Here is a 13,095-nt window from a genome sequence, read left to right on the forward strand (position 1 = left end):
GTAATTACTACTCTCCCACCTCCTGGTAGCTGCCCATCACCTTATGGTACTGTGACAGCTAGCCTCTAAGGAGGTTGCTTCCCGGTCAGTATCATCTTGATTTCTTCATGTCCTGTGGCCAAAGTGTGTGTCTTCAGCAATAGTCTTACCATCAAGTTCTGGTGGACAACCCAGAATACAGGAATAAATAGTCTGTATTGTTTTGGGGAATCTCAACACCCCTAAAGATATATCTGAAGGGAAGGTATCCCATAGCTAGCAGTAAGCTTATTTGGCAACATATGGCTTCTTACCCCTGTGTAAGGTAACTTCAATTAAACTCTATTTTATGAATGCAAGTATGTTTGGGTCGTTTGTTTGTTTGTTTTTGAGTCAGGGTCTCACTTTGTATCTCTGCCTGGCCTGGAATTCACTAAGTAGACCAGGCTGGTCTTGAACTCATAGAGATCTGTCTGCCTTTGACTCTCAAATGCTGGAATTAAAGGTTTATGCCACCATGCTATGCTTAATATGTATGCTTATACATTTAAGAAGCTTATGAAACAGTAGGCTTCCGTGTGGCGTTTTCAAACATCCTTAGTATTGGTTATCCCTCTCCCAAACTCCTCCCCTGCTCTCCCCTTCCTCTTCTTCAGGGAACCCTCACTTTCCATTATTTCTTTACCCCTTCACTCCACCTTTAAGCTCAGGGACCATTGGGAAACAGTGGCTGGAAAGATTGTAAAAGACAGAGATTGGGGAGTACCAGAGGAATTTTTAGTGTTTTTTTTGGGGGGGGGTTTATTGTTGTTTTGCTTTGTTTTGTTTTATTTTTCAAGACCAGGTTTCTCTGTGTAGCCTTGACTGTAGACCAGCTGTCCTCGAACTCACAGAGACCAGCCTGCCTCTGCCTCCCTACTATGGGATTAAAGGCAAGCACCACCACAGAAATCTATTTTCTGGACATGATAGGACCACTGCACATAAATTCACAGCACTGTAGTTGCTGCCACATGATCAAGCTACCCAACATTCCAGCATGGAGTGGGAAGGAACTCATGATGCCCCAACCTTGCTGAGGCACTATTGACAGCTGGTGGCTTCTAGAAGGAAAATCAGTTTTCTTTAAGAGTGTGGCACTTACCATCACCTGCCAGGGGCTTTAATCTCAGGCCAGCCTGGTCTACAGAGCAAGTTACAGGACAGCCAGGGCTACACAGAAAGACCCTGTCCCAAAAAACAAAAGTGTGACTCCTGGTTGGAAGACTACAGTCCAATGAATGGACGCACACATAGTTGTGTGTGTGAACACACTCATTTGTGTATATGGTAAGCACAATTGGTGAGCTATAAAAAAAATGGGGGGGTCATGAAGTTGGGAGTGACTGGGATAGATCATAAAGAATGGGCTAAGTTCACCTCCACCACCAAAAGGTAATCAAAACCCATGTACTTTGAAAATGCCTAATGCTGAAAACGAGGTGACACTCAACTTTAATCCCAGCCCTTGGGAGGCAGCAGGATCTCTGAGTTCAAGACCATCCTATTCTACATACTGAGTTATAGGCTAGCCAGAACTTCACAATGAGACCAAGAAAGAAAGAAAGAAAGCTACATTAGAGTGTGGAGCTCAGTGGTAATGTGCTGTTTGATGAGTAAGAGGCCTCCTCTGCCTCCCTGGTGCTGGGACAACTGGATTTAAAGGCAGGTACCACCAGGCCCTGGCTAATGCAACTTTCAAAGCCTAACTCCAGAAGAGCTAAGGACAAAATAGTTTTGTCTTTCAGGGTTAGCTCCTGCTGGCTCTGCCCATCTGATCACACACACCAGGAGATGACAGCTAAAGGCCAGCCCCAGCAGACTGGTAAAACCATGGGGCTCGGGATGGTTCTCAGTCTCCTGCATGCCCAACGCCAAATCTCCAGCATTGGCAGGATCATAGCTCTGGTCTGATGGCTGTCCTTTGGTGTTGTTGAGTGCCTGCCCCATAGTTTCATTTTGAGTTATGAGTCATCTGTCAATGTGAGCCACAGCAGTTTTCCAGGGCTCATCATTTTCCAAAGCACCGGAACCTCTTGAACCAAATCTGATCTTACACCATGTTACTTCTGAGTGATACTACAGGACAATCTGCATGGGGCAGAGAAGGGTTTATGGAGAACATTCCCAGGCACATGCTCAAAGTGGGAAGGGACAAACAGGTGGTGGTGCCATTAAAGTGAGGTAAATCATGGGTGACCAGCACCTGAGCCTTAAAATACACAAGGAAGGGATGGAGGAGGCATGCCAGTTAAGAGGAGGGCAGAGGGAACAAGGACAGAGAGGCAAGTTCTGCAGTTTCAGACCATGAGCAAAGAAGCCAACTTAGCCTGGTCTACAGAGCAAATTCCAGGATAGCCAGAGCTACAAAGAGAAACCCTGTCTCAAAAACAAACAGGCTGGAGAGATGGTTCTGCTGTTAAGAGCACTGGCTGCTCTTCCAGAGGAACTGAGTTCAATTCCCAGCTCACAACTGTCTGTAACTCTACTTCCAGGGGATCTGACACTCTCACACAGCAGTAATAAAATAATTTTTAAAATAGTTAAAAAATATTAAAACAAAAGCAAACAAACCTTTTAAAAAAGAAAAAAAAAGAGCCAGGTGTGACTCGCCTTTAATCACAGCACTCTGGAGGCAGAGGCAGGTGGATCTCTGTGAATTGGAGGCAAACCTGGTCTATATGAGTGAACTCCAGGACACCCTGTGCTACATAAAGAGACCCTATTTTAAAAAAGAAGAAGAACAATCTGCTCTCCCACTAAAGGAACCGAAAACAGGGCAGTGGCTGGCAGTGGAGGTGTTACTTTGGACAAAGGGCCTTTATTGAACCATTTGGCCTTGGACTCTTTATCTACAGATAACAAACGCGGCTGGGTACATTGCAGCTACAGGGGCAGCTGCGCACTTACTGTGCTCCCCAGGTAGAAACCTGCTTGAGGCCCCACCCTTGTGAAGGTGGAAGCCACAGTTAGAATGGAATACAAGCCTCTGCACTACTCAACTTTACAGGCTGCCGCCACTCCTTAGGTCCATTCCAGGTGTTGGGGAGAGGGCACACTGTGCCACGCCCATAAAAAAAAAAAAAAAAAAAAAAAAAAAAGATTTACTTATTATGTAGTGTTTTAAAGTCTGTATGCCTGCCTGCAGGCCAGAAGAGGGCACCAGATCTCATATCAGATGGCTGTGAGCCACCATGTGGTTGCTGGGAATCCAACTGAGGACTGCTGTGGAAGAGCAGCCAGTGCTCTTAACTGCTCAGTCATCTCTCCAGCTCTACCAAGCCCTTTTCTGAATGTAGCTGGGTACAGTGGCCTCCACCTGGCCAGGCTTTTCCTGGGCCCTGGGCCTGGTCTGAAAAGAACTGCAAACCTTGTGGAAAAGGAGCTGAGGGAAGGCCTGAACTAACACCAGTCCCACCATTATTAGAGTCTGAGGCTGGAGGCAGGGGCCACTCTCGCTTGTTACTTCATGACCTGGATAAACACTGAGTCTGTTTCCTCACGAGGAGTTGGCCTTCTGAGGACTTCACATCCACACAAATGGTCTGGAGATGGGAGGAAGGGAAGGGGTCTGCGCTGGGGTGGGGGGGGGAACAGCTTTCCTTTAAAGCCTTATTTCAGACACTCTCCCCACGTGGTCTAAAGTTCCTTTGTACTTGCCTTTTGTTTGGGGTTTGTTTCTGTTCGTTTTTGTTTTAGAAAAACTTTCTTGGTGCATCTCTACCCGGTTCTGGACACTGAACGTTCGTTCATTCTCTGACCCGAGGGCCTGGGCAGGCCAACCTGGGAGTAGAAACGTGCTCAAATGGTGATCTCTGCAGACCTTTCTGGCTTCTGTTTTCTCTCTCTCTACACTCCTCACTGTCCTCCACACCCTCAGCAGTCACCTCAGAACCTGGCACCTGGCTTTGTCTAGGGCCTAGCTTCCCCCACTGCACAGGCTGTTCGCTTTCCCACAGTTCTTGAAGCCAGGTCACCAGCCTCCCTGCTCCCCAAGGCCACGTCTCGGCCCTCACCTGCCTTCCTCTGTTACTGCCTTGTGGCAGGCACTAAGTGCTCTGTCCGTGTGCCACATCTCTTTTAAAGCTGTCTGGCCAGGCCTTGAAGGAAGAGCATCCCAAATTCCTGGCCAACCGACATCCTCAGCAGGGCCTAAACGATTGGCCTTGCCACTTTCTCCCGTCACTGGTGCCCTGCCTCATCTCTCCCTGCCCTCCTTGGGTCCCACCCCTGATCACTTCAACCACACTCATCCAACCCCTCCAATCGCCTTTGTCTTCCTGACCACCCCCTCCCTGATGCCTCCAACGCCCTTTTCCTGAGCAGACCACACACTGGAGGAAACAGCCTAGGAGACTGGGGTCTCCAGGTCAAGGGACACCCACTTCAGCGTTGCCAACCCTTGGGGCACACCCTACTTCCTCCTCTGGGGGGCAGAAACTTTGAACCCATTTATACATTTATTTTTTATTTTTTTTCTGAGACAAAGTTTCTCTGTGTATAGTCTTAGCTGCCTAGGCTGGCCTCGAACTCAGACATCTGCCTACCTCCGACTCCTGTGTGCTATTATCAAAGGCATGTGTGCCATCACCATCCAGCCCATTTAAACATCTTAGTCTTCTTCATTGAAATGAGCATGCTGGGGTGAGCATGGTGCCGAATGACTTTAATCCCAGCACAGGGGAGGCAGAGGCAAGGTGCATTTCTTTGAGATCCGTACTAACTTGGTCTACACAGCCAGTTGCAAGCCAGGCAGGGCTGTCTAAATAAATACAAATAAAAGAAGGAGGACATATTGGAGGCATGACCAGCAGTCTATACTCCTTGACTCTGTTTCCCCAGCCCCTGATTCATTGCTCCCAACTCTTGGGTGCTGGCTGGCGGGCGCCACCTAGTGTTGCCTGAGACTCGGCTGCTCCAGTCCTCCCTGTGACCATTCTCTTGTCATCCCTCCCATGACCCCCGAGGTTGGAGCTTCTGTTTCTTTAAGATAGCTTAAAATGCTCTTTGCTCTCCACCCTTCAACTCACTTCGAAAGCTGTCTTACAAATCTAGTCACCAGGTTCACCCAGATGTTGCAGCCTGCTCAAGGTCTGTTTTTTTGTTTTTTTTTTTTTGTTTTGTTTTGTTTTTGTTTTTGTTTTGGCTTGAGATAGGGAGGTTATCCCTGGCTGGCCTAGACCTCACAGAGATCCGCCCACGCCCGCCCGGCCCTGGAAGGGGTTGGTGTGAAATCGTGCAGGTGACAGAACCTAGGACTTCTTGGGTGCTAGGCAAGCGCACTATCACTTAGCCAATACCCATGTCCTAACATTGCTCACTGTCTGCAAGCCCAAACTAATTTCCGTTGAAGCCACTTTCCGTGTCCCCTCTTCTCAGCGAATGGCAGCTCCCATCTTGTCCCAAGCCTAGCAGGACACAGATTAAATCTGCGGACTGGACAGTCATTTTTGGAACCAGCACGAAGGCGAGGCTCGCGGCGCTCTGGCTCCACAGGCCGCAGGTCCGGGTGCGGAACAGAAAGAAGCAGCACGCAGCCTACCGCCGTACACGCTCACCCGCCAACGTGGATGGCTCGAGTCCCGCCCCGTCGCGCGGCGCTCCCAGCAGCCAATGGGAGCAGTTGGGAGGCCGTCGCTCAAACTACAGCCCGGTAGGCAATGGGCGGGCCCTGTGGACCACCGCCCACTCGCGCGCCGCTTCATGCGCCCTCGACCAATGGGCGCGGCTCGCGTGGGCTGGAGGCGGGTCAGCGCGGCCCACAGCGCGAGCGCTGGGCTTCTTCCCACGTCGCGGGCTCTCGGCGCAGGTGTGTCAGCCTCGTCCCAACTGACGGCACCGAACATGGGGGCCCTGGCCGCCAGGCGCTGCGTCGAGTGGCTCCTGGGCCTCTACTTTGTCTCTCACATCCCCATCACGCTGTTCATCGACCTGCAGGTGGTGCTGCCGCCAGAACTGTACCCGCAGGAGGTGAGGGTTCAGGGTCTCCGCGTGGTCGTCGCGGTTCCCGTCGGCTTGGTGCCAGACTTGGTCCTAGGCCGGGTGTCACACAACGCTTTGTTCCTCCCAACCAAGTGGTAGGGCGCATGCCTAGCACTCAGAAGGTCCTGGGTTCGAGCTACATTTATTCGCCAAACCTTTGCAAACCCTTTGTTCTCTGCGTGTGTTCCGCTCCCACACTTCCACCTCAGGCGGGTGGCCAAGGGAAGTTGCCTGGCCGAACCAGTGTCTGTCACCTGTGGGACTTAGTTAAAGTTGTGTTTGGATGGGCTTTAAAAGTCCAATGTGATCCCGAGAGAAAAAGCCCGAATAGAATCAAGCCTGTCTGAAGGCTTTGGCCCTTGGTTAGAGTGCTCCGTGGTATTTATACATAACTCCTTCTGGGTCTGGATCTGGCATTAGCGGTGAAGAAATGCTGCCTTTTCAAGTATGCTGTTGGAGTTGGGTTGAATGTGAGCTGCATTCTTTGATCCAATCTTCCTCCGCGCTTTATCCGAATCTGTAACCTTCCAGAGAATTTCTGCATGCTTCGCCAAACTACGGGTGGAACTGTAGGCAGGACTGACTTGTCCACCTAAGATTTGATCTGCTAGGTGCTGGTGGCGCACACCTTTGATCCCAGTGCTGGGAAGCAGAGGCAAGCCGGTCTCACTACTCTCAAGAACTGCATTTGTTTCCTTCATAACTAATAGTCCCGGTCCTGCCCACCACTCCTCCAGACAACTAAAATTTAACCAGTATCATACAGACCACCAGTTAAACATTTGTTTTTCGAGATACTGTAACTCAGTATCTAGACGTCGCTGGCCTCGAACTCAGAATTTCCCTGTAACTGCCTCCCAAATGCTTAATTCAAGGTTTATTGTCAATATGCCCAATCTCATATCTGATCTGATGAACATTTTAAAGATTTATTTATTATGTATACAGAGTTCTGACTGCATGTATGCCTGCAGGCCAGAAGAGGGCACCAGATCTCATTACAGATGGCTGTGAATCACCATGTGTTTGCTGGGAATTGAACTCAGGACCTCTGGAAGAACAGTTACTGCTCTTAACCTCCCAGCCCTCTGCTGAACTTATCGGCTTTCAGGCTAGGGATGTAGCATTGACCATGTGTTAACATGCACATGGTGCTGGGTTTCATGTCTAGCCCTTTTATCTCTGTCCTCCCTTTTTACATCTTTGGAAATTGTGTGTGTGTGTGTGTGTGTGTGTGTGTGTGTGTGTGTGTACATGCTGCAATGCCTGTGTGGAGGTCACAGGCAATTTGTAGGGTCAGTTCTCAGCTTCCAACTTTATAGCAGTTCTAGATAGTGAATTCGGTTGTCAGGTCTGTGCATCAAGCACTTTATCCACAGGAACATCTTGCCTTTTTAATGTCCTGACCAAAAAATGGGGGTCTGTGTTGTTGGTTATTAAAGGCATACGCCTGGGGTACCCTGCCTTGGAAGGCCCATCCCCTTCTTCCTTCTGGTTCTTTTAGATGGAAAGTGATGGTTTTGTTGCTTCCTCATGGAGAAAACAATGATCTGTGAACTTAAGTCAGTCAGAGATTGTCTTGAATGATACCTGAATTTAGAACTGGTTTGGTGGCACTCAGGAGGCTGACACAAGGATCACTGAGTTACAGGCCAACCTAGGCTACATAGCAAGACTGTCTCTAAAACAAACAGCAAAGCCCAAATTTACACCCCCAAAAGAACAAGTATAAAAAACTAAAACTTATTATTATCAGGGGTTTTCCCCTAAAAATGTGGAAGGCCTCAGTGGGTGGGCTGGATTTTGCAGATTGAACTTTGTTGTTTGAATCAAATCACATGGGCTAAAAACCATTAAGAAAAAGTTAAAGACGTGAGCCTGGGTTCAAACATAAAGGAAAGGAAGCATTTTTGTAGTATCTCTTGCAACTGAGTGAACCAATTCTGTTAAAATAAGAAAAACGTGTGAGCTGGTAGATTGAAAAGCAGTTGGTTATAAGTCTAAATGGGATTCTGCAGGACTCAGTAGCAGACCAGTTCAGAAAGATGTGTTCCAGGTAGTATGGTGTAAATGGAAACTTTTCTTTAAAACCTTGGGGTGTAGGACTTAAGTGATCATGAGCAGTTACATGCTTAGATTTGGTAATGTTACCCTGGAGCATCTTTGGGTATGAACTAACCACACACACAACCCTTCATCTGTGTTAGCCAATGTTCTACAGGTCACATGTATTAATTCACTGCATCTGAACACAGCAGCAAGATAGGTCATCAGCACTGTTTTATTAGATGAAGAAATAGTATGCTGGTGTTAAGGGCCTTGCCCAGAGCCAAGCCCTTCTCTTCCAGCTCCTGGGACCTCATCCTTCCACCCACTCTGTCCAGGCTGTTCAGGCATCAGGTGGGTGATAGGCTCCTGCGACCTTTCTGCACTGTAGTACTGCATGTGTCTGTTTGGACCTGCGCAGGAGGCTGGCCTCAGATTGTTTACAGCAACATTCAGATGGGCCAAAATGCCTGTCAGTACTTTACTCTGAAGTAAATCTTGCCAAGCAAGATTGTAATGTGAAGCTGTGTGTGGTGCTGCTTGTCTGTAATAATCCCAACACCTGGGAAGCGGAGGAGCAGGAGTTCAAGGCCAGTCTCAGGTACAAGAGACCCTGTTCTCAAAACACCCCCCCCCAAAAAAAATGCACAGATGCCCAATTTACAGATGAGGAAATAGAGTCCAGAGAGGCTGACTTAACCTCCACTGTCCCTGCCTTCCTGATGCAGGAGGATGCAGAGGGTATTGCTGAAAATCCAGTTTCACATCAAAAAGCTGTGCCTGGTGCTGACGCCCTGGCCCTAGCACAGTCAGATTTCGGGTGCTTGCTTCGAAGCTCTCCTGGTAGTGAGGCCTCAGTTCCTCAGCAGCCAGCCTCTGTCTTTGCTGTTACTTGGATGTTTTATTTGTAGCCCAGACCTAGCCTCCAACTAGGCTAACCTTGAATTCCTGATCCTCCTGCCTCCACTTCCCAAATGCTGGGATTACACATCCATAGCCTTTATCTTTTAATTAGAAATTAACACAAAAAGTTTCCCTGAATTTTCCATTGTAAGCTAAACCCCTGGAGTTGAGTTGCCTTTATTCATCATATCCTTACACACTTAATTGGCTCTGAAGGTGAGTTCGTGTTATTTCCAGGCCCTTTTTTTTTTTGTTGTTGTTGTTTGTTTTTGTTTTTTTCCCCTTCTGGTTTTTGAGACAGGGTTTCTCTGTGTAGCTTTGGAGCCTGCCCTGGAACTGATTCTGTAGATCATGCTGACCTCAAACTCACAGAGCTCTGTCTGCCTCTGCCTCCTGAGTGCTAGGATTAAAAGAGTGTGACACCACCACTTGGCTAGGCTACTTTTTGTCATTTTGTTTCTTTTTTTTTTTTTTTTTTTTTTTTTTTTTTTTTTTTGAGACAAGCTTTCTTATAACCTCCTTAGCCTTAGCTCAAGTATGTAACTGAGTACCTTGCTTCAGGATGCTGAATTTGACAGGCCTTTGGTAGTATCACCCAGGCCAGGCCCCTAGGTTTCTGGCTCCTGTAAAGCACAGTGGGTAGCTGCAGGTCTCTGCCTCCCACTGCCTGTAACAAGGGTGAGGCTGGAGCTAGACCCAGACTGCTGACTCAGGCCTCACTAGAACACTGATGCTATGCACTTTGGGATAATTCCACCAATACCCAGCTGGTCTTCTAAAGAAAAAAATTGAAGAGAGTGAATGAAAATAAATGTATTTGTAATATTAAGATTGAAATGTCTCTAATGTCTCCACAGAGATATTACTTCCCTTCTACCTTTATCACCACCCACAACCCCCCCCACATCCCTCCACCCCACCCTACCAAGAAAATTCAACTGATTTCTGCATTGGAGGAATCTAAGTGTACAGTTGAGAAAAGGAAAATATCAAGATGGATTTTTCATTTCCTTGTCAACAAGTATTAGTAGAATGCCATTTGCACTTGGTAAACATCCCAAGAAGCTCCAATGAAAATTACTATAACTCTCCAGTTTGTGCTATCTCAGAGTTAGGAATAAATGCACAGTAGCACAGACTAGATTGGAAGAGCTCAAGAAAACTTACTGTGCTGAGAAGGTAACATTTGACTTATGACTCGTAAGTTTTTATTAATGACCATCGAGGCCAGTGTTTCTCAATCTGTAGGTCACAACCCCTTTGTGGTTGAGTACCAGATAACCTGAATATCAGATTTTTTATTTAATTTTTTTGGCTTGTCAACACAGGTTTTCTCTGTGGCTTTGAAGCCTGTCCTGGAACTAGCTCTTGTAGACCAGGCTGGTCCCGACCTCACAGAGATCCACCTGCCTTTGCCTCCCAAGTGCTGGGACTAAAGGCGTGGCCACCACCACCCGGCTGCATATTACAGTATGAAGCAGCATAATACAATATTTTTATGGTTGGGGATCACCACAACATGAGGGACTATATTAAAGTGTCACAGCATTAGGAAGGTTGAGAACCACTGGTCTAGATGTCATATAAACCAGCTGGTATGTCACCCCTGCCACCAGGGCTGCACAATGAGGGAGCCTATAGGTCACTTGGCAGCACTCACTAGGACCCTGTCTTTCCAGTTCAGCAACCTGTTGCGGTGGTACTCGAAGGAGTTCAAAGACCCTCTGATGCAGGACCCCCCAGTGTGGTTCAAGTCCTTCCTGTTTTGTGAACTTCTGTTCCAGCTGCCTTTCTTTCCTGTTGCTGCATATGCCTTCTTCAAAGGTTGGTAGTGTGGGAAATCTCTTGGAGGAGTGAACCCCTGTAGCTTGAAGGATATGGTATATATAGATGTCACGGAACATTAAATGCGGCTCAGCTGATGTCCTATAAGCTGGGCTGCCTCAGTTATCTAGAAATCCCTCATGATGTGAAACCTGAGGCCAAGGATAAACTTGTTCCTTTTAACCCACCATATACATACAGTTTCTTTTATCTGTGGCCTTAGGAGAGTAATTGCCTTATAAGCTGGAAGCATCAAGCCAATCCCTGAAGAGCTTAACTTCTCATTTAAAAATTATTCCTGGGGCTGGAGAGATGGTGCAGCAGTTAAGAGCACTGGCTGCTCTTCTAAAGGACCTGGGTTTGGTTTCCAGCACCCACATGGCAGCTTATAACCGTCTGTAAGTCCAGTTCCACAAGATCTAACACCCTCCTTTGGCCTCAGGGAACATTGCATACAACATGAATGCAGGGAAAAAAATAAGTTTTTAAAAAATGAAAGAAAAGAAAACCAGTGCCATGATATATTAATGCCCATCTTTGCAAACTAAGCTCATACAAGTAGGAAAGCTGGGATCCTATAGGCACGGGATCCAGCTGCTCTCTTGCCTGTGTGGACCCTTTATGGGTGCTGGGGTGGGGTCCCTCCCACTGTGTTTTAGATCAGACTGGTCAAGCTGTTTTGCTGCTCATTTCCTAAGCTAAATGCCAATCCTCACCGTCAGTGAGCTGGATTGGCTCCCAGCTATCACATAAACTTGCCTGTTGAGCTGGTAAAACATCCAGTTTTTCATGTGTGTAGTCTGACCTTCCATCCAGGAGGCAGAACCATTGAGCTGAGTGGGAGTAGACAAGCAGGGGTGGGGTAGAGCATGTCCCAGATACCCTGGGAGTCACCAGAGCTAAGTTTTAACCTAATTGTCCTTTTTTCTTCCTCTGCTTCAGGAAATTGCCGGTGGATCCGAATCCCTGCAATCATCTATGCAGTTCACACCATAACAACTTTAATTCCAATCCTCTATACATTTCTACTTGAGGATTTCTCCAAAGCTGTTACTTTCAAAGGACTTAGACCCGAGAATTTCCGTGAACGACTGACTCTCACAGGTGTCTATGCCCCTTACTTAATAATCCCCCTTATACTCCTCCTGTTCATGTTGCGGAACCCTTACTATAAGTATGAGGAGAAAAGAAAGAAAAAATAGGGGCCAGCCACTAGCCCGATGGGGGAAGATCCCATAGTACAGTTGCCTTTTGGACAATACTAGAAAAACTGCTCTGAACCCACGTCTCAGCAGCATTTGAAACATACCAACAGCAGTGCACAAGAACAAGATGGCGGCAAGACATGCCAAGCCCTCACCTTCCAAGGGCTGAACAGGCCATCAGCAGGGGTGGGGACCAGCAAGATGGTGCCACAGTTCTACTATAGCATTCCTAAAAATGGCCAGACAAAAAAAGCTGGTCAGCTAGAACACACACCTGAGTAACTCCTAACTCGATCTCTATGATAACTAGTCAACAAATTAGTGGGTGTTTCTGGCCACTTTAATATCACAAATTTTGTCTCTTTAAACACCCATGAAAAACTACCATGGTTTCCTGCCTATACCTCTACCTCTGGAAGAAAAATATTGTAGCCTCACAAGCCTAAGCCAGAATGGGCTACAGTTGGAAGATAACCATTTACAGTTCACCCTATCTTCCAGTTACGCTACTAGTACTTGTACTTCCCAACTCTGGCGTCTCATGACACTGAGCTCCCTACTAGACAGCTTTGTCCTCCCTCTCTGCCTGGTCCTTCCCATCCTGTTCAGAGTGGGGTAATAGTGTGACTGTTGCAGTGTGTCCGCTGGCTCTCCTTACAGAAACAAGATTGGTGGGTGCGAAGCATGCTGTTTTGCTTGCAAGCCATATTTCCCTGGTTATTACTGTCTGACTTGTGTGTATGGTCCAATAAAGGTAGCTGCTGATCACTGCCTGGTTTGTTGTATGGATGGGGGTTAGAACACTGAGTTCTCAAAGGGGCTGATAATGCACACAGCACCAGAGAAGGAAGACCACACCATTTGCAAATGGTATTTATTGCTTTTCATTGAGAGCTTTTTGAATTTACAAAACAAAAGAGTTTACAGGCTGCTTAGTTTGTGCTGAGAATGCTGCCGTGGCTGGGCACTGTTTACCAGGTGCCCCAGTTGGGAATACTGCCTCCTTTTCACACTGCCATGACATCAGTCAAGTCACTGGAATGGTACAGAGGTTTTGTTTGTTTGGGGTGGGTTTTTGGTTTTAGTTTTTTGGGGGTTTTTTTTTGTTTTGTTTTGT

General features: G+C 47.3%; 1 protein-coding gene across 1 annotated transcript; it reads left to right on the plus strand.

Annotated features, from left to right (window-relative positions):
- Positions 1-5,616: 5,616 nt before the first annotated feature.
- On the plus strand, positions 5,617-12,895 carry Tmem97 (transmembrane protein 97). The gene is made up of 3 exons (XM_051179856.1): positions 5,617-5,988; positions 10,629-10,773; positions 11,716-12,895. Exons 1-3 carry the CDS (start codon positions 5,632-5,634, stop codon positions 11,973-11,975), a joined length of 762 nt encoding a protein of 253 aa, XP_051035813.1. The 5' UTR covers positions 5,617-5,631; the 3' UTR covers positions 11,976-12,895.
- The last annotated feature ends 200 nt before the right edge of the window (positions 12,896-13,095 follow it).

The sequence above is a fragment of the Phodopus roborovskii genome, unplaced genomic scaffold (assembly GCF_943737965.1).
Source record: "Phodopus roborovskii unplaced genomic scaffold, PHOROB, whole genome shotgun sequence".
NCBI classification, from domain to species: domain Eukaryota; kingdom Metazoa; phylum Chordata; class Mammalia; order Rodentia; family Cricetidae; genus Phodopus; species Phodopus roborovskii.